This window comes from Schistocerca americana, chromosome 2, assembly GCF_021461395.2.
Source record: "Schistocerca americana isolate TAMUIC-IGC-003095 chromosome 2, iqSchAmer2.1, whole genome shotgun sequence".
Taxonomy (NCBI): Eukaryota; Metazoa; Arthropoda; class Insecta; order Orthoptera; family Acrididae; genus Schistocerca; species Schistocerca americana.
Window position 1 is genome coordinate 884,640,907 of NC_060120.1, and position 23,066 is coordinate 884,663,972.

Here is a 23,066-nt window from a genome sequence, read left to right on the forward strand (position 1 = left end):
CTTCAGTAAAGCTGTGTGGTAGTGGACACACGGAGTCTTACACCTCTTCTTGTCAATTAGCGAAACCGAAGTAATACCTTGTTACTTTAAACTGGAGATGAATGTGTTACTTCATCTGTGCAGGTAATTACACATTGTTGATAGAGAAACTTGCTTTGAAGGTCTTTGATTATTTCTATTAAAATTAATTAAGCCACATAATGCAGCACAACATATATTTCCACTCTTCGTTACATATTTCTTTGCAATGTATTTTAGGAAAACAGTAGAAATGGTAACAGGTATTTAACAGATGTGACGATGTCTTTCACTTCGCTAAGCAGAACATTTATACTATTGATATATTGTTACGTATATAAACAATGGTAAAACGCAATTAATACTGAACATTCGAATTATGACGTCTTACTTAGACTATGGTAAGCTGTTCAGTTCGTCGTACGTCGGACACGAAAGAAAAATATCATCCAGGATAACTGAAAATTTCCCACTTAGACTGAATTAGCAGCAACAGTGGTATCAGTTAGGGCCAGTAGCAGCGCAGCCAGCCTGGTCGGTGGCAGCTTAGGGGGCGGGTGGCTTATTGGGTTAAGGCACTTGACATGGCGAGGCGGCAGGGCGGAGTGGCCCCCCACTCGTTCCGTACTTGGGGGACAGGTGGAGGCTCTGCAGTGCCCCACTCATTCAGTACTTATGGGCCAGATGGAGGCTGCGCAGAGGTGCCCAGTCCTGGGGCTCCGTCTGCAGCTCCAGCTGGTGGTGCTCCCTGGGGTCGCCAAGTTCGTCCTGTGAACAAAATCGTACGCACTTTCTGTAGAGATTCGGTACAGAGTGGAGTACAGAAAATACGAAATAAGCATCAGTGTTAGTCTTTTGTATCCATGGTACCACAGCACCAGTTTTTTTAAGTAACTAATTTTCCTGCGTAGGCTGTTGTTTTAATGTAAATATATAAAATACACACCTTAGTTATGTACATCACAGTAAAAATGCATACAGCTTGATATGTTTCACACATCCGTGTCGAGGAAGCAACATTTCTAACACGTTTCTATTAGATTGCTCTTTTGTCTCACTGTTCAGCACAGATTTTGCAGTTGATTTTAAAATAGGCTTAAAATTCTATACATGGCTCAGAGCTGAATGGCAATGCAGTACTAACTCACTTTATTGTTGGTCTGACAGGTGCAGGGAGGGGTGGAAAAGACTGGTAACACCTGACATCTAGGCTGCCTTGCAGAACTCGTGTGTTGCGCAGTTGGTATTGGAATGCATTGCAGGTGGTATGCAAGTGGACTGGCACAGACGAGAAAAGAGAGGGGAGGAAGAGATTGATAAAGAGAGACACAGGAGGATAGGTGTGTAATATGTGCACACTGGCAAAGCTACAGGGAAGAGGATAGTATATAAAAGGGGTGTTAGGGTTATGAGTGCATGTATTGTGATCATTGATATCTTAATACATACGCCCTTCAATGTGTTAATCGCTTCTCCCCTCATACCAGGTAATTTCCTACCTGATGTTTTCTGCATATTCACAACTGCACCACTAAGTGGACTATCCCTGTGAGTACTGACTAACCATTTTGGATCCGCTTGACCAAACTCCACCACTTTATCTTGTGCTAAGGGGAGAGTAAGCATCAATGTCTGGCTTTCGTCACATGTAGTTTGAGATACTAACCAGTCTAATAATTTACTACTCCTAATACCTATAGTTATTATTCCGTAAATAAAGGAAATAATGAGTTAGTGTTGTTCAGTATACTGTCCTCAGTCACCAATAAAAAAATATCTGTACTTGAAGCCCTGACACCATGTACATAAATAAAGACTTAAATAATAAATCTAATATCATCAAAATGCTTAAAATCCTTTAAGACATTTCATACAAACAAGTATAAAAAGCAGAAAATAATTATGTAAAGAAATATATTTTTAATATAGCACATTTTAAACTGGAGTAAAAGAATAAAATAATTTATTCTATACCAGACTACTAACTCCATACAGACAGTTCTTAAAATAATGATTGGAAATTTTTGTATCTATGGCAATACTTGTAAGATTTATAATGGAAGATGTGGGACACTTGCAATACATGAATAGTTCTCCTCCCGACTATCATCTGTTCCATGCATTCCACGTTTTACCTTATACGTGCCCCAAGCATTCTTGTATCTACTAAAAAGTCACAATCACAGATTTGAAGACTGTGTACAAGGGGTTGGGAATCTGTATGGGGGTAAAAATTATTTATATTTTTAGTCTAATTTAAAAAGGTGTCGTATTAAAAATGTATTTTACTGAAATAATTACTTTTCTTTCATGTTACTTCATCGCCCTTATCCCACTGGGTGGGGATTGGACTGTGAGTGATTTCAGTTTGTCACTCTTCAGTCAAACTCTTTTAAAAATAAAAACCTAGCAACAGATTGTAAATAGCGTTAAAAATGAATGTGTTCACAAAATAAAAGGCAGTTGGTGAACTGCATTGATCAAACGATAGAAGTTATATTTTTCAGTGTTTGAAATATTTAGACAAGGAAGAAATGAAGTGATGAGTTATACAGGGTGCCAGTAAAAGAGTATTATGGGCTTCATAAGTTTTTGTGTAAAGTGCTATGGGTTTTATGTATCTGGACGTTAGGTTGGGGTATTTGGGAGGGTGATGAGGAAGAGGTACCGAACTATGTCTTAGAATATGTGGAGGATGCGCATATATCTCAGCGGATTTCATAGTCTGGTAAGTGGATGCGACTAAGGCTTTGTAGAAGGGAACCAACATACGATGGTGTCTCCAGCGTCTCTGGCTTCTCCAAGAAGCGTTTCACACAATCAAAGGAGGTACAAGTACAAACTGTATATCTTTCAGTACTTACAATAATTCAAACTACAAACGTAAAAACATAAACTTAGAATTACATTACTGACCAATAGCGTAACAACCACCTCTGGCCGTAATAACGGCATAGAGTCAAACAGAGCTTGGATGGCGTGTACAGGTACAGCTGCCCATGCAGCTTCAACACGATTAGCACAGTTCATCAAGAGTAATGACCGGCATATTGTGACGAGTCAGTTGCTCGGCCACCATTGACCAGACGTTTTCAATTGGTGAGAGATCTGCAAAATGTGCTGGCCAGGGCAGCAGTCGAACGTATTCTGTATCCAGAAAGGCCCGTACAGGACCTGCAACATGCGGTTGTGCATTTTCCTGCTGAAATGTAGGGTTTCGCAGGGATCAAATGAAAAGTGGAGCCACGGGTTGTAACACACCGTCAATGCGAACAAGAGGTGACCGAAACGTATAACCAATGGCACCCACTACCATGAAGGCGGGTGATACGCCAGTATGGCTATGACCAATACACGCTTCCAATGTGCGTTCACCACGATGTCGCCAAACACGGATGCGATCTTCATGGTGCTGTAAACAGAACCTGGATTCATCCGAAAAAATGACGTTTTGCCATTCATGCATCCAGTTTCGTCGTTGAGTACACCATCGCAGGCGCTACTGTCTGTGATGCAGCGTTGAGGGTAACCGCACCCATGGTCTCCGAGCTGATAGTCAGTCCATGCTGCTGCAAACGTCGTCGAAATATTCCTGCAAACGTCCCCATCTGTTGACTCAGGGATCGAGACGTGGCTGCACGATCCGTTACAGCCATGCTGATAAGATGCCTGTCATCTCGACTGCTAGTGATTCGAGGCCGTTGGGATCCAGCACGGCGTTCCGTGTTACCCTCCTGAACCCACCGATTCCATATTCTGCTAACAGTCATTGGATCTTGACCAACGTGAGCAGCAATGTCGCGATACGATAAACCGCAATCGCGATAGGCTACAATCCGACCTTTATCAAAGCCGGAAACGTGAGGGTACGCATTTCTTCTCCTTCCATGAGGCATCACAACAACGTTTCACCAGGCAACGCCGGTCAACTGCTGTTTGTGTATGAGAAATCGGTTGGAAACTTTCCTCATTTCAGCACGTTGTAGGTGTCGCAACCGGCGACAACTTTGTGTGAATGCTCTGAAAAGCTAATCATTTGCATATCACAGCATCCTCTTCCTGTCGGTTAAATTTCGCGTCTGTAGCACGTCATCTTCGTGGTGTAGCAATTTTAATGGCCAGTAGTGTATATCATATAGGATACATTCTTGAACTAAACATTTTATCAAAACTGCTTTGGTGAGCACCTACACACCACAAAACAAATATTCGTTTTAACGAAACGTCGTTTCATGTCAAACGTAGATACTCAAGGACAGTGTTACCAGTTACCTGCAGTACACGTTGTCTAGTTATTTGACACGGTAATGCAACTTTGTACACACGTAAGTGAAACAAATAATTAACTAAAATTATTTAGTGAGCACGCAAATCACATAAGTTTTGCCTTCCGAAAAAATACATCTATCCTTTATTTCAGCGTATGTGCAAACTGTTGACCATGGACTGAAAGGGACAATTGCAATCACCGTTCGGAAGAACGATGTACAGATGTAATTCCAGTGGATGATATGGTAGAGTATGTACTGGTGATTCAATAACACATATTGTCTGGCATAGTTGGGACTTCGTCACAGACTGCATCTGTGAGTGCTCCCCAACGAAAGAAATCAGGCGCAGTCAAATAGGGAGACCTCGTAGGCCATCTGACAACATAATTTCATCCTGTGCAACGTCCAGGAAGGTTCTCATTCAGTATTCGTGTTGGGGCTCCTGGCGAGTGAGTTGGACAACCATCGTGTTACACACTCGAATATCCCACTGTTCTAGAAGAACCGGCAGAATGTTCGTCAGAGTGTGTGCGTACGAATGTCCGTTTAGAACGCCTCAGATGAAATAAGATCCCACAATGTAATTTCCTATGATGCCACGCTATACGTTTACGCTCCACGGCCGTTGGTATATCAGATGACGAAACCACTGTGGATTTTCGGCTGCTTAGTAGTAAATAATACGGAATTTTACATTAGCGTGGTTGGTAAACGTTGCTTCATCAGTAAAGAGCACACGATAGAAAAACGCAGGGTCGTCTCTCAGTTGCTGAAGAGCAAACCGACAGAATTCTGTACGATGTTCGAAATCACGCTCGTTGAGTGGCAGATGTAGTAACAGATTACAGGGACGCAAATTCCGTCCATGTAGGATGCGTCTGGCTGATTCCACATTCCTTGGCAACATGTCTCGTGCCACTGTACGGATTCATTAGCGTCGTAGCCAGAACAGCTTCTTCGTGTTCTCTGTCTGTTGGCGGTATTCCTTGCTGTCCTCTTTTTGACATTCAAGCAGCCTCTCCTAGTGTTTTAATAGCTCGTGCAATTGCCTGGCGCGTCGGATATTAGCGATCCGGATATGTAGCCCTACACCGCTGTATAGATTTTATGGCGTTTCTTTTACATACACCACATAAAAGCAGTATATACAACTTCTTCTCATTGGTGTACTTGTCTGCAGGGAACGAATGTTGAAGGAGAAATGAGCGGCCTGCAGTGCAGACAAGTAAACAGGCAAATGTGTTGACGTTCTTAGACATGGTGGCACAAGAGCTCTGCTTGGCGGTATCTGTACCGCTAATACCGATTCTCAAATTCAAGGACGTACCTCAATTTTTTACTGACCGATTTCAACGTCAAGACTGTCTTCTCAAGAGCTAATGAATGTAGTTATAAAAAACGTATACCATTCTAGTTTTCGAAAAACGATTTGGTTCAGTACCTCGGTTTATACCAGCACTAAAAAAATTAGCCAAACAAAAAAATACGTGCTCCTCCATACCCTGTTTGCCGAAAACCACTTTTCGGTATGTGTAACCGTTCACGAATTAAAGGGGTGTTACATCTTATGTGACTCACGACATATACACTCCTGGAAATGGAAAAAAGAACACATTGACACCGGTGTGTCAGACCCACCATACTTGCTCCGGACACTGCGAGAGGGCTGTACAAGCAATGATCACACGCACGGCACAGCGGACACACCAGGAACCACGGTGTTGGCCGTCGAATGGCGCTAGCTGCGCAGCATTTGTGCACCGCCGCCGTCAGTGTCAGCCAGTTTGCCGTGGCATACGGAGCTCCATCGCAGTCTTTAACACTGGTAGCATGCCGCGACAGCGTGGACGTGAACCGTATGTGCAGTTGACGGACTTTGAGCGAGGGCGTATAGTGGGCATGCGGGAGGCCGGGTGGACGTACCGCCGAATTGCTCAACACGTGGGGCGTGAGGTCTCCACAGTACATCGATGTTGTCGCCAGTGGTCGGCGGAAGGTGCACGTGCCCGTCGACCTGGAATCGGACCGCAGCGACGCACAGATGCACGCCAAGACCGTAGGATCCTATGCAGTGCTGTAGGGGACCGCACCGCCACTTCCCAGCAAATTAGGGACACTGTTGCCCCTGGGGTATCGGCGAGGACCATTCGCAACCGTCTCCATGAAGCTGGGCTACGGTCCCACACACCGTTAGGCCGTCTTCCGCTCACGCCCCAACATCGTGCAGCCCGCCTCCAGTGGTGTCGCGACAGGCGTGAATGGAGGGACGAATGGAGACGTGTCGTCTTCAGCGATGAGAGTCGCTTCTGCCTTGGTGCCAATGATGGTCGTATGCGTGTTTGGCGCCGTGCAGGTGAGCGCCACAATCAGGACTGCATACGACCGAGGCACACAGGGCCAACACCCGGCATCATGGTGTGGGGAGCGATCTCCTACACTGGCCGTACACCACTGGTGATCGTCGAGGGGACACTGAATAGTGCACGGTACATCCAAACCGTCATCGAACCCATCGTTCTACCATTCCTAGACCGGCAAGGGAACTTGCTGTTCCAACAGGACAATGCACGTCCGCATGTATCCCGTGCCACCCAACGTGCTCTAGAAGGTGTAAGTCAACTACCCTGGCCAGCAAGATCTCCGGATCTGTCCCCCATTGAGCATGTTTGGGCTGGATGAAGCGTCGTCTCACGCGGTCTGTACGTCCAGCACGAACGCTGGTCCAACTGAGGCGCCAGGTGGAAATGGCATGGCAAGCCGTTCCACAGGACTACATCCAGCATCTCTACGATCGTCTCCATGGGAGAATAGCAGCCTGCATTGCTGCGAAAGGTGGATATACACTGTACTAGTGCCGACATTGTGCATGCTCTGTTGCCTGTGTCTATGTGCCTGTGGTTCTGTCAGTGTGATCATGTGATGTATCTGACCCCAGGAATGTGTCAATAAAGTTTCCCCTTCCTGGGACAATGAATTCACGGTGTTCTTATTTCAATTTCCAGGAGTGTATATACGGGGTGCGACAATAAAGTAATGAGACTGATGTGAAAAACGAAAACGATGCTTACCATTTTAGTCAAGTTTAGTGTTGTCTCCTTCAAAGTAGTTCCCTTCTGATTGCACACACTTTTTCCAGCGCTTCTGCCATTGTTGATAATATTTATGGAACTCATCTTCTGTAATCCCCTCCAAGATCCTCGTCACAGCTTTTTGTTCATCTTGTGTTGTTTGAAAATGGTGTCCCTTGACCACCGTTTTGACTCTTGGAAATAGATATCTGGTGAATAAGTTGGCTGTAGTAGTACTGAAATTTGTTTTGAGGTTAAAAATTGGTGTACTGACGGAGCAGTTTGGGATGGTGCATTATCGTGCTGTGGAATCCAATCATTCTCATACCAAGCTCTTCAGTTATTATTAGATAAACCGTTTCTCGATTGATGTTCAGTTCTTCTGCAATCATTGTCACGGATAATCTTCGATGAGGTCGGGCAAGTTCACACACCCTGGCCAAGTTGACATTCTTCCGTTAGGTTGACGGTCCCCCAGTGCGGTCTTCAACTTCAACATTCGTTCTGCCTTCCCTAAACATTTTATGCCAACGAAAAACTTGAGCTCTTGACACAACCTCATCCCCAAAGCCTTCTGATGCTTACCGTTAGTTGTCGCTTTTTCATCCAATTTAACGAAAAAAGAAATGGCATACCATTGCGCAATATTATGCGGTTCAATTTCTGTGACGAGAGACACAATCATATGTCAACTTGTTACAGCAGAACTCACGACTGAGCAGTTGTATCGATGTGCCGCTTGGACTAGAAGCAGCTTGTAGATCAAGGTGAAAGATATTGCGCCTACGCAAGCCTGCAGAGTTGCCAAATCTTGCACAGAAACTCAGTCTCATTACTTTATAGTCGCACCTCACACACACACACACACACACACACACATATATATATATATATATATATATATATATATATATATATATATATATATATATATATACCGAGCGGGGTGGCGCAGTGGTTACACACTGGACTCGCATTCGGAAGGACGACGGTTCAATCCCGCGTCCGGCCATCCTCATTTAGGTTTTCCGTGATTTCCCTAAATCACTCCAGGCAAATGCCGGGATGGTTCCTCTGAAAGGGCACGGCCGACTTCCTTCCCCATCCTTCCCTAATCCGATGAGACCGATGACCACGCTGTCTGGTCTCCTTCCCCAAACCACCCAACCAATATATATATATATATATATATATATATATATATATATATATATATATATATCAAATACTGACGAACCGATTCCACAGACCGAACGTGAGGAGAGGGGCTAGTGTAATTGTTTAATATAAACCATACAAAAATGCATGGAAGTATGTTTTTTAACACAAACCTACGTTTTTTTAAATGGAACCACGTTAGTTTTGTTAGCACATCTGAATATATAAACAAATACGTTATCAATGCCGTTTGTTGCATTGTAAAATGTTAATTACATCCGGAGATATTGTAACCTAAAGTAGACGCTTGAAACCTCCTACGTTCAGTTGCGTGTTGTAACAAACACGGGCCACGGTCGGCGAGCAGCATCTGCAGGGACATGTTTACGATGACGACCGTTTTTACGATTGTGGCTGTAGTGCACTGTTGTGGTTTGGTCTAGCTGTCGCAGTGTCCGCATGTAGCGCTTGCTGCTACTGTTATTCTGCATTCGTCTCCGCACGCAGACCAACTGTAGTACACCGTGTTACCAGACGTCTGTGATAGTGTAGTGTTGTAGGAACTGTGACCATGGTGTATTCGAACTCTGAAAAGGCGGAGATGATACTCATATATGGCGAGTGTCGATGAAATGCAGCTGAAGCCTGCAGGGTGTATGCAAAACGGTACCCGGACAGAGAGCATCCAACGTGCCGCACATTGCAAAACATCTACCGCCAACTGCATGCGACAGGTATGGTCTTAGCACGCAAACGGGTCCGTAACAGGCCCGTCACAGGAGAAGCGGGTGCAGTTGGTGTGTTAGCTGCTGTTGCCATGAACCCACACATGAGTACACGGGACATTGCGAGAGCCGGTGGACTGAGTGAAAGTAGTGTCATGCGCATACTGCATCGTCACCGCTTTCACCCGTTTCATGTGTCGCTACATCAGCAATTACGTGGTGATGACTTTAAACATCGAGTGCAATTCTGTCAATGGGCATTAACAGAGAATGCGTAGCAGTTCTACCTCTTCACCGATGAAGCGGCTTTCACAAACCACGGGGCAGTGAATCTACAGAATATGCATTACTGGTCCGTGGACAATCCTCGCTGGCTCAGACAGGTAGAGCGACAGCGACCGCGTACTGTAAATGTATGGTGCGGAATCATTGGCGACCACCTCACTGGTCCTCACTTCATTGCAGGGGCCCAAACAGCTGCAACATACATCGCGTTTCTACAGAATGATCTGCCAACGTTGCTCGAAAATGTCCCACTGGAAACGCTTCGACGTATGTGGTATCAGCATGATGGTGCTCCTGCACATTCCGCAATGAACACTAGGCTGACCCTTGACAGGATGTTCGACGGGCGTTTCATAGGACATGGAGGACGCATAAATTGGCCAGCCCGTTCTCCTGATCTTACACCTCTGGACTTCTTTCTGTGGGGTACGTTAAAGGAGAATGTGTACCGTGATGTGCCTACAACCCCAGAGGATATGAAACAACGTATTGTGGCAGGCTGCGGCGACATTACATCCGATGTACTGCGGCGTGTACGACATTCATTACGCCAGAGATTACAATTGTGTGCAGCAAATGATGGCCACCCCATTGAACATCTATTGGCCTGACATGTCGGGACACACTCTATTCCACTCCGTAATTGAAAACGGAAACCACGTGTGTACGTGTACCTCACCCCTCATGGTAATGTAAATGTACGTCAGTGAAAAAGACCAATAAAATGGTGTTATCATGTGGACGTAAGGTGCTGTTCCAGTCTCTTTTGTACCTAAGGTCCATCACCGTTCCCTTTGGATCACTACGTAATTCGGTGCTCTCCGACACATACGATCGAACAGCGGAGGAGTGGTACTCAAGCGTCAACTTTAGGTTACAATATCTCTGGATGTAATTAACATTTTACAATGCAACAAACGGCACTGATTACATATTTGTTTATATGTTCAGATGTGCTAACAAAACTAACGGGGTTCCATTTAAAAACGTAGTGTTGTGTTAAAAACCATACTTCCGTGCATTTTTTTATGGTTTGTACTAACCAATTACACTAGCCCCTCTCCTCACGTTCGGTCTGTGGAATTGATCCGTCAGTATTTGATGTGGTTTACGAAATATATCCAGCGGTAAAGTTAGGTGACTCACCCTGTATATATATATATATATATATATATATATATATATATATATATACACTCCTGGAAATTGAAATAAGAACACCGTGAATTCATTGTCCCAGGAAGGGGAAACTTTATTGACACATTCCTGGGGTCAGATACATCACATGATCACACTGACAGAACCACAGGCACATAGACACAGGCAACAGAGCATGCACAATGTCGGCACTAGTACAGTGTATATCCACCTTTCGCAGCAATGCAGGCTTCTATTCTCCCATGGAGACGATCGTAGAGATGCTGGATGTAGTCCTGTGGAACGGCTTGCCATGCCATTTCCACCGGGCGCCTCAGTTGGACCAGCGTTCGTGCTGGACGTGCAGACCGCGTGTGACGACGCTTCATCCAGTCCCAAACATGCTCAATGGGGGACAGATCCGGAGATCTTGCTGGCCAGGGTAGTTGACTTACACCTTCTAGAGCACGTTGGGTGGCACGGGATACATGCGGACGTGCATTGTCCTGTTGGAACAGCAAGTTCCCTTGCCGGTCTAGGGATGGTAGAACGATGGGTTCGATGACGGTTTGGATGTACCGTGCACTATTCAGTGTCCCCTCGACGATCACCAGTGGTGTACGGCCAGTGTAGGAGATCGCTCCCCACACCATGATGCCGGGTGTTGGCCCTGTGTGCCTCGGTCGTATGCAGTCCTGATTGTGGCGCTCACCTGCACGGCGCCAAACACGCATACGACCATCATTGGCACCAAGGCAGAAGCGACTCTCATCGCTGAAGACGACACGTCTCCATTCGTCCCTCCATTCACGCCTGTCGCGACACCACTGGAGGCGGGCTGCACGATGTTGGGGCGTGAGCGGAAGACGGCCTAACGGTGTGTGGGACCGTAGCCCAGCTTCATGGAGACGGTTGCGAATGGTCCTCGCCGATACCCCAGGGGCAACAGTGTCCCTAATTTGCTGGGAAGTGGCGGTGCGGTCCCCTACAGCACTGCATAGGATCCTACGGTCTTGGCGTGCATCTGTGCGTCGCTGCGGTCCGATTCCAGGTCGACGGGCACGTGCACCTTCCGCCGACCACTGGCGACAACATCGATGTACTGTGGAGACCTCACGCCCCACGTGTTGAGCAATTCGGCGGTACGTCCACCCGGCCTCCCGCATGCCCACTATACGCCCTCGCTCAAAGTCCGTCAACTGCACATACGGTTCACGTCCACGCTGTCGCGGCATGCTACCAGTGTTAAAGACTGCGATGGAGCTCCGTATGCCACGGCAAACTGGCTGACACTGACGGCGGCGGTGCACAAATGCTGCGCAGCTAGCGCCATTCGACGGCCAACACCGCGGTTCCTGGTGTGTCCGCTGTGCCGTGCGTGTGATCATTGCTTGTACAGCCCTCTCGCAGTGTCCGGAGCAAGTATGGTGGGTGTGACACACCGGTGTCAATGTGTTCTTTTTTCCATTTCCAGGAGTATATATATATATATATATATATATATATATATGTGTGTGTGTGTGTGTGTAGTCTTATTAGTTCAGATATTACTGGTGAGTGAAGACTGAAGACACTGCACTGAATAACATTACATCAGTATTTACATCATTTGTAGACTAATAAATGTAATAATTATAGCTGTTAGGAGTTTTATATTTTTAGGATGACTTGTACTTATAAGTACATCTGGCAAGACCAAGCCATTAATGGATATTTTCTGCTGGTCATGTCAGGTGTTGAAGTGTGAATGCATAGATGCAAAACTAACAGTCTATACTGATACTTGTAGTGTACTTAGTGGTGCAGTAGGACTGTGCAGAAATTTGCAAGTAGTACATTACGTAAAGTGGTTGTGGCAAGACTGTTATATGCAGAGAAATGCAACTAAAGCAACTAACACACTGAAGTGGGTATATATTAAGATAACAATGGTCACAGTATCTCCACTTATGCCACTAACAACACACACAATATACATATATATATTTTAGTGCTAATCAATCAGTCGTTGTATTTGTATATGGCAATCGTTATTCCCAGTGGTTTCAGTGGTAGCGAATGTAGCTGCAGTGTGGCGAGTCCTGTGTCTGTATTTGTGAATCTGAATATTCACCGTCCATTCTATCCTTTAGACTCCACTTACATCTGGCAACAGGCTCAGCTGACTAATTTACAGTTAAATTTGCAGCCATGGAGACACACGACTCTATCCACGATGCATAAAGATACGCCGAGTTCGGGGATGACGTCGCAGGTCCCCCTGGGGACTTTAAAGCGAGTAGGCGAAGCTCATTTCTTATTTCTGCTGCTGGCGTGGAGTGGTGTCGGGAGGTAGGTCTAGGCCTACCTGCTGCCAGCGGAGGCGGCGCTCCTCGGCGAGGCGGAACGTGGCGTAGAGGTGGGCGGAGGAGGGCGTGGCGCTGCCGGCGCCGTGGCGCGCGGCCTGGTGGTGCAGCGGCTGCAGCGCCAGCTGCGTCCTCTGCTGCTGCTGCTGCAGGTCGCTGTGGCTGCGGCAGTGGCGCGACAGCACGCCGTTCCCGCTCACGTAGCTCGCCTTCTCCCCGAGGCCTGCCACGTCCTCACCCTCTGCCGACGCTGACTCTTTCCTTCCTGCTGTGAGACAATCAGACAACGTGATTCTCCGCCGTTATAGTTTGGAGTGTACAGCTGAAATTGTCACACAGAATATGAATCAACAGTTTTTCATAGATGAGTGGTAATTACACTACTGGCCATAAAAATTGCTACACCACGAAGATAACGTGCTACAGACGGGAAATTTAACCGACAGGGAGACGATGCTGTGATATGCAAATGATTAGCTTTTCAGAGCATTCACACAAGGCTGGAGCCGGTGGCGACACCTACAACGTGCTCACATGAGCAAAGTTTCCAACCTATTTCTCATACACAAACAGCAGTTGACCGGCGTTGCCTGGTGAAACGTTGTTGTGATACCACGTATAAGGAGAAGAAATGCGTATGATCACGTTTCCGACTTCGATAAAGGTCGGATTGTAGCCTATCGCGATTGCGGTTTATCGTATCGCCGCATTGCTACTCGCGTTGGTCGAGATCCAATGACTGTAAGCAGAATATGGAATCGGCGGGTTCGGGACAGTAATACGGAACGCCGTACTGGACCCCAACGGCCTCGTATCACTACCTGTCGAGATGACAGGCATCTTATCCGCATTGCTGTAACGGATCGTGCAGCCACGTCTCGATCCCTGAGTCAACACATGGGGACGTTTGCAAGACAACAATCACCTGCACGAACAGTTCGACGACGTTTCCAGCAGCATGGACTATCAGCTCGGAGACCATGGTTGCGGTTACCCATGACGCTGCATCACAGACAGGAGCGCCTACGATGGTGTACTCAACGACGAACCTGGGTGCACGAAGGGAAACACGTCATTTTTTTGGATGAATCCAGGTTCTGTTTACAGCTTCATGAAGGTCGCATCCCTGTTTGGCGACATCGCGGTGAACGCACATTGGAAGCGTGTATTCTTCATCGCTATACTGGCGTATCACCCGGTGTGATGGTATGGGGTGCCATTGGTTATACGTCTCGGTCACCTCTTGCTCGCATTGACGACAATTTGAGAAGTGGACGTTACATTTCAGATGTGTAACGACCCGTGGATCTACCCTTCATTTGATCCCTGCGAAACACTACATTTCTGCAGGATAATGCATGACCTCAAGTTGCAGGTCCTGACATACCTTTCCGGATACAGAAAATGTCCGACTGCTGACCTGGACAGCACATTCTCCAGATCTCTCAAAAACTGAAAACGTCTGGTCAATGGTGGCCGAGACCCTGGCTCGTCACAATACGCCAGTCCCTACTCTTGATGAACAGTGGTATCGTGTTGAAGCTGCATGGGCAGCTGTACCAGTACACGCCATCCAAGCTCTGTTTGACTCAATGCCCAGGCGTATCAAGGACGTTATTACGGCCAGAGGTGGTTGTTCTGGGTACTGATTTCCCAAGATCTTTGCATCCAAAATGTGTGAAAATGTAATCACATGTCAGTTCTAGTATAATATATTGTCAAATGAGTACCCGTTTATCATCTACATTTCTTCTTGGTGTAGCAATTTTAATGGCCAATAGTGTAAAGTTCGCGAAATATTTCTGAAAATCAGTACAGATAATGGGCCAAGAAAAACGTAACAGATAAAAAAGTATATGAAAAATAAGATCACAAGGATTTTTTTGTAATGTTTATGAATGTTCGTCACATCTCAGAATCTAGTCGGTAGTCTAAATCCGCCCATACCGGGCCCATCATCCTGGAAGTGACGTTAAGAGCAGTTGTTACTATGTGGTGTCGCAAACCGTTTAGGTAATGTGGCAGAGGTGTAACGTAAATATGACCCTGGTAGTAACCTCAAAGAAGAAACGGCAATGCGTCAAATTTGGTGATTATGGTGGCCCCTCCAGTAACATAAACAGCGGTCGCAACACAGATTAATCAGCGATGCGGTGAAGTCTCATTCTGGTAATCTCGTACACAACTGTGTAAATGCGACGGCCGCCACTTTGTTCACATACGAAAGACGTGCTATCAGATTCAAGTCGTGGCAGCATCTCGAGATATGTTCTCTCACTGAAGAAGAGAGTTTCACAGATTGTCTTGTTGGTTACAGCACGGAACTCGTTAACTTAATCTGAATCCCAGACATGTTCGACAGTTGCATACGAGATCTCTGTTCCGCATATGTATGAGTTAACCTTCACGGGAAAACGAAAAGTGGCCCCGTCAATGAAGACTAATTTGTTTTCGAAGTCACGATTTTCCAGATGATTTTGGATGGTTTCACTCTTAATCACTAACTAAGAATTTTCCACTCTGTTGGGTTCGTGATGTGTTTCACAGTATCGAAGATGAACAAGTTTCCAAGGCTCTTAAGGCGTGCATTTTTGTGCCCATGTATACTGGACATTCTTTCTTGTTTTGATCAGTACTACCACAGTGTATTCTGTGTGGCCACTTTTCCTTAACATACTGTATACGTCCATTACGTCTGTGCCACTGAAAAATAAGGCAAGGAAGGGAACGAAGATTATATTTTATAAAACTTCTGCAGCTCCTGTATTTCTCTGCTGCAGTAAGACCTGGACCCTTTGCAAACGACAGATAAGTGCGAGCCGGTATTTCTGCCGATGCCGGCCGCGAGGGCCTGTTGATGATCTACATCTACATTGATACTCCGCAAGCAACCCAACGGTGTGTGGCGGAGGGCACTTTACGTGCCACTGTCATTACCTCCCTTTCCTGTTCCAGTCGCGTATGGTTCGCGGGAAGAACGACTGTCTGAAAGCCTCCGTGCGCGCTCTAATCTCTCTAATTTTACATTCGTGATCTCCTCGGGAAGTATAAGTAGGGGGAAGCAATATATTCGATACCTCATCCAGAAACGCACCCTCTTGAAACCTGGCGAGCAAGCTACACCGCGATGCAGAGCGCCTCTCTTGCAGAGTCTGCCACTTGAGTTTATTAAACATCTCCGTAACGCTATCACGGTTACCAAATAACCCTGTGACGAAACGCGCCGCTCTTCTTTGGATGTTCTCTATCTCCTCCGTCAACCCGACCTGGTACGGTGCACGTGCCTTCTGGATGTGTTTGAGGTGTGTCCGCTATTGCTGTACTGGAACTGTTCACCATGGCCGCTTGCCTTTCTTACGTTAAGTTTTGCCTTTCCCTTCTTAAGGCTCTGATGTGCTTGCTTTAACTTCTAAACATTCTGCACAAAGAGCGATGTCGTAATTAAATTATGAGGAATTTCCTTCGCCTGTTCAAATATCTGCATAAATACTTGGTGTGCTGAGGGAAATTTTAATATAATCCCCTATCTGATTGCCAGCTTCTTACATTTCCACTTGTAATTATAGCTGATTATTCTTTGCTTCAACTTAATGTCATTGTATCCATTCAATGTTGTTGTTGTGGTCTTCACTCTTGAGACTGGTTTGATGTAGCTCTCCATGCTACTCTATCCAGTGTAAGCTTCTTCATCTCCCAGTACCTACTGGAGCCTACATCCTTCTGAAACTGCTTAGTGTATTCATCTCTTGGTCTCCCTCTACGATTTTTACCCTCCACGCTGCCCTCCAAAACTAAACTAGTGATCCCTTGATGCTTCAGAACATGTCCTACCAACCGATCCCTTCTTCTCGTCAAGTTGTGCCACAAACTTCTCTTCTCCCCAATCCTATTCAATACTTCCTCATTAGTTATGTGATCTACCCATCTAATCTTCAGCATTCTTCTGTAGCACCACATTTCGAAAGCTTCTATTCTCTTCTTGTGTGAACTATTTATCGTATGCGTTTCACTTCTATACATGGCTACACTCCATACAAATACTTTCAGAAACGACTTCCTGACATTTAAATCGATACTCGATGTTAACAAATTTTTCTTCTTCAGAAACGCTTTCCTTGCCATTACATTTTATACCCACTCTACTTCGACCATCATCAGTTATTTTGCTCCCCAAATAGCAAAACTCCTTTACTACTTTAAGAGTCTCATTTCCTAGTCTAATTCCCTCAGTATCACCCGACTTAATTCGACTACATTCCATTATCCTCGTTTTACTTTTGTTGATGTTCATCTTATATCCTCCTTTCAAGAAACTGTCCATTCCATTCAGCTGCTCTTCCAAGTCCTTTGCTGTCTCTGACAGAATTACAATGTCATCGGCAAACCTCAAAGTTTTTATTTCTTCTCCATGGATTTTAATACCTACTCCGAACTTTTCTTTTGTTTCCTTTATTGCTTGCTCAAGATACAGATTGAATAACATCGTGGGTGGGCTACAACCCTGCCTCACTCCCTTCCCAACCACTGCTTACCTTTCATACCCCTTGACTCTTATAACTACCATCTGCTTTCTGTACAAATTGTAAATAGCCTTTCGCTCCCTGTATTTTAGCCCTGCCACCTTCAGAATTTGAAAGAGAGTATTCCAATAAACATCGTCAAATGCTTTCTCTACGTCTACAAATGCTAGAAACGTAGGTTTGCCTTTCATCTACATCTACATTTATACTCCGCAAGCCACCCAACGGTGTGTGGCGGAGGGCACTTTACGTGCCACTGTCATTACCTCCCTTTCCTGTTCCAGTCGCGTATGGTTCGCGGGAAGAACGACTGTCTGAAAGCCTCCGTGCGCGCTCGAATCTCTCTAATTTTACATTCGTGATCTCCTCGGGAGGTATAAGTAGGGGGAAGCAATATATTCGATACCTCATCCAGAAACGCACCCTCTCGAAACCAGACGAGCAAGCTACACCGCGATGCAGAGCGCCTCTCTTGCAGAGTCTGCCACTTGAGTTTGTTAAACATCTCCGTAACGCTATCACGGTTACCAAATAACCCTGTGACGAAACGCGCCGCTCTTCTTTGGATCTTCTCTATCTCCTCTGTCAACCCGATCTGGTACGGGTCCCACACTGATGAGCAATACTCAAGTATAGGTCTATCGAGTGTTTTGTAAGCCACCTCCTTTGTTGATGGACTACATTTTCTAAGGACTCTCCCAATGAATCTCAACCTGGTACCCGCCTTACCAACAATTAATATTATATGATCTTTCCACTTCAAATCGTTCCGCACGCATATTCCCAGATGTTTTATAGAAGTAACTGCTACCAGTGTTTGTTCCGCTATCATATAATCATACAATAAAGGATCCTTCTTTCTATGTATTCGCAATACATTACATTTGTCTATGTTAAGGGTCAGTTGCCACTCCCTGCACCAAGTGCCTATCCGCTGCAGATCTTCCTGCATTTCGCTACAATTTTCTAATGCTGCAACTTCTCTGTATACTACAGCATCATCCGCGAAAATCCGCATGGGACTTCCGACACTATCTACTAGGTCATTTATATATATTGTGAAAAGCAATGGTCCCATAACACTCCCCTGTGGCACGCCAGAGGTTACTTTAACGTCTGTAGACGTCTCTCCATTGATAACAACATGCTGTGTTCTGTTTGCTAAAAACTCTTCAATCCAGCCACACAGTTGGTCTGATATTCCGTAGGCTCTTACTTTGTTTATCAGACGACAGTGCGGAACTGTATCGAACGCCTTCCGGAAGTCAAGAAAAATAGCATCTACCTGGGAGCCTGTATCTAATATTTTCTGGGTCTCATGAACAAATAAAGCGAGTTGGGTCTCACACTATCGTTGTTTCCTGAATCCATGTTGATTCCTACATAGTAGTTTCCGGGTTTCCAAAAACGACATGATACTCGAGGAAAAAACATGTTCTAAATTTCTACAACAGATCGACGTCAGAGATATAGGTCTATAGTTTTGCGCATCTGCTCGACGACCCTTCTTGAAGACTGGGACTACCTGAGCTCTTTTCCAATCACTTGGAACCTTCCGTTCCTCTAGAGACTTGCGGTATACGGCTGTTAGAAGGGGGGCAAGTTCTTTCGCCGTACTCTGTGTAGAATCGAATTGGTCTCCCGTCAGGTCCAGTGGACTTTCCTCTGTTGAGTGATTCCAGTTGCTTTTCTGTTCCTTGGACACTTATTTCGATGTCAGCCATTTTTTCGTTTGTGCGGGGATTTAGAGAAGGAACTGCAGTGCGGTCTTCCTCTGTGAAACAGCTTTGGAAAAAGGTGTTTAGTATTTCAGCTTTACGCGTGTCATCCTCTGTTTCAATGCCATCATCATCCCGGAGTGACTGGATATGCTGTTTCGAGCCACTTACTGATTTAACGTAAGACCAGAACTTCCTAGGATTTTCTGTCAAGTCGGTACATAGAATTTTACTTTCGAATTCACTGAACGCTTCACGCATACCCCTCCTTACGCTAACTTTGACATCGTTTAGCTTCTGTTTGTCTGAGAGGTTTAGGCTGCGTTTAAACTTAGAGTGAAGCTCTCTTTGCTTTTGCAGTAGTTTCCTAACTTTGTTGTTGTACCACGGTGGGTTTTTCCGGTCCCTCACAGTTTTACTCGGCACGTACCTGTCTAAAACGCATTTTACGATTGCCTTGAGCTTTTTCCATAAACACTCAACATTGTCGGTGTCCAAACAGAAATTTTCGTTTTGATCTGTTAGGTAGTCTGAAATCTGCCTTCTATTACTCTTGCTAAACAGATAAACCTTCCTCCCTTTTTTTATATTCCTACTAACTTCCATATTCAGGGATGCTGCAATGGCCTTATGATCACTGATTCCCTGTTCTGTACATACAGAGTCGAAAAGTTCGGGTCTGTTTGTTATCAGTAGGTCCAAGATGTTATCTCCACGAGTCGGTTCTCTGTTTAATTGCTCGAGGTAATTTTAGGATAGTGCACTCAGTATAATGTCACTCGATGCTCTGTCCCTAACACCCGTCCTAAACATCTGAGTGTCCCAGTCTATATCTGGTAAATTGAAATCTCCACCTAAGACTTTCCTTAATCTAGCTTCTAAAATAAGTCGTAGAGTCAGTATTGCCTCGCGTGTTCCCATATTTCTACGGAATCCAAACTGATCTTCCCAAGGTCAGCTTCTACCAGTTTTTCCATTCGTCTGTAAAGAATTCACGTTAGTATTTTGCAGCCGTGACTTATTAAACTGATAGTTCGGTAATTTTCACATCTGTCAGCACCTGCTTTCTTTGGGATTGGAATTATTATACTGTTCTTGAATTCTGAGGGTATTGCGCCTATCTCATACACCTTGCTCACCAGATGGTAGGGTTTTGTCAGGACTGGCTCTCCCAAGGCTGTCAGTAGTTTGTTTCGATTCAGGTCTTTCAGTACTCTGTCAAACTCTTCACGCAGTATCGTATCTCCCAATTTCATCTTCATCTACATCCTCTTCCATTTCCATAATATTGGCCTCAAGTACATCGCTTTTGTATAGACCCTCTTTAGTCTATATACTCCTTCCACCTCTCTGCTTTCCCTTCTTTGCTTACAACTGGGTTTCCATCAGAGCTCTTGATATTCATCCAAGTGGTTCTCCTTTCTCCAAAGGTCTCTTTAATTTTCCTGTAGGCAGTATCTATCTTACCCCTAGTGAGATAAGCCTCTACATACTTACATTTGTCCTCTAGCCATCCTTGCTTAGCTATTTTGCACTTCCTGTCGATATCATTTTTGAGACGTTTGTATTCCTTTTTGCCTACTTCATTTACTACATTTTTATATTTTCTCCTTTCATAAATTAAATTCAATATTTCTTCTGTTACCCAAGGATTTCTACTATCCCTCGTATATTTACCTACTTGATCCCCTGCTGCCTTCGCTATTTCTTGCCTCAAAGCTACCCATTCTTCTTCTACTGTATTTCTTTCCCCCATTCCTGGCAATTGTTCCCTTATACTCTCCCTGAAACTCTGTACAACCTCTGGTTTAGTCAGTTTATCCAGGCCCCATCTCCTTAAATTCCCACCTTTTTGCAGTTTCATCAGTTTTAATCTACAGTTACTAACCAATAGATTGTGGTCAGAGTTCACATCTGCCCCTGGAAATGTCTTACAATTTAAAACCTGGTTCCTACATCTCTGACTTACCATTATATAATCTATCTGATACCTATTAGTATCTCCAGGGTTCTTCCATGTATACAACCTTCTTTCATGATTCTTGAACCAAGTGTTAGCTATGATTAAGTTATGCTCTGCCAAAAATTCTACCAGGCTGCTTCCTCTTTCATTTCTTACCCCCAATCCATATTCACCTACTATGTTTCCTTCTCTCTCTTTCCCTACTCTCGAATTCCAGTCATCAATGACTATTAACTTTTCGTTTCCCTTCATTACAAGAATAATTTTTTTTCTCATCATACATTTCATCAATTTCTTCGTCGTCTGCAGAGCTAGTTGTCATATAAACTTGTACTACTTTAGTAGGCGTGGGCTTCGTGTCTATCTTGACCACAATAATGCGTTCACTATGCTGTTTGTAGTAGCTTACCCGTACTCCTACTTTTTTATTCATTATTAAACCTACTCCTGCATTACCTCTATTTGATTTTGTATTTATAGCCTTGTATTCACCTGACCAAAAGTCTTGTTCCTCCTGCCACCGAACTTCACTAATTCCCACTATAACTTACCTATCCATTTCCCTTTTTAAATTTTCTAACCTACCTGCCCGGTTAATGGATCTGACATTCCACGCTCCGATCCGTAGAACGCCAGTATTCTTTCTCCTGATAACGACGTCCTCCTGAGTAGTCCCCGCCAGGAGATCCGAATGGAGAACTATTTTACCTCAGGAATATTTTACCCAAGAGGACGCCATCATCATTTAATCATACAGTAAAGCTGCATGTCCTCGGGAAAAATTACGGCTGTTAGTTTCCCCTTGATTTCAACCGTTCACAGTACCAGAACAGCAAGGCCATTTTGGTTAGTGTTACAAGGCCAGATCAGTCAATCATCCAGACTGCTGCCCCTGCAACTACTGAAAAGGCTGCTGCCCCTCTTCAGGAACCACACGTTTGTCTGGCCTCTCAACAGATACCCATCCGGTGTGGTTGCACCTACGGTACGGCTGTCTGTATCGTTGAGGCACGCAATCCTCCCCATCAACGGCAAGGTCCATGGTTCATGGGGGGGGGGGGGGGGGGGGAATCCATTCTATAGCTGTAAGAAAATTTGTCAGATCTGCCATGCTTGGGTATTTACTCTAAATTACCAACTCCTACCATAATAAATGCCACTGTCGAGGAAGAGAGTGCGAGAGTTACCTTTTACTTACTTATTGATCAAGTGAGATTTTATTATGATTTATTTTTTATTTGTTTCTGGCACAAATTCCTTGGTGTAGCAAGAATAGAAATTTTAGTCACGTCAATCTTTTGTTAAAATTGAAAGAGGCTTATTTTCATTTAATAACCTCTTATATTCAGTGGTATTTGGTGATGGTTGAATTTTACTTGGTGCTCTCATGTGCGTTGCAAATAATCATGATCATTCGAGGGACAAATGATGCTAGAGCTGGGGAACCATCCTTCCATGTGATTCTTTTCCTATCTCAACCTACATCTTGAGGTTTCAATACAGAAAGACAGAGTTTGGAAAATATCTAGTAAATAACTGAGGATGCAGGGTGCAAGTGCTAATCTGTGATGTAACAGTTGTGACGAGAGAAATTCCTGGTGGGTTGCACTAAACCTGTAGAAGACCTGACGACAGAGCGACAGAGGAATCGCAATTTGGGGTTGGTGGGGTCCCCTTTAGAGACATCTGGCAGGATTAGGCTGTAAATGCATGTAAAACACTAACAGCAGCACTGGGGAGTTACAGCGAACAAGAAAACGAACAGCTGTGTATTATTTACGTTTTCAAAATATTCCACGTTTTCTTCTACAGAACAGAATTCTACATAGTCACAGACCATAAGCAGTTAATTTCACTT

At 44.8% G+C, this 23,066-nt stretch overlaps 1 protein-coding gene across 1 annotated transcript in view; it reads right to left on the reverse strand.

Moving 5' to 3' along the window:
* Positions 1-284: 284 nt before the first annotated feature.
* LOC124594522 (Down syndrome cell adhesion molecule-like protein Dscam2) overlaps positions 285-23,066 on the reverse strand; it is a 363,828-nt gene continuing 341,046 nt past the window's right edge. Inside the window, exons 24-25 of the mRNA XM_047132896.1 lie at positions 13,010-13,275; positions 285-786 (exon numbers count right to left, since the gene is read on the reverse strand). Coding sequence (XP_046988852.1) covers positions 685-786; positions 13,010-13,275 — 368 coding nt within the window. The 3' untranslated portion in view covers positions 285-684. The remainder of the gene's footprint in view (positions 787-13,009; positions 13,276-23,066) is intronic.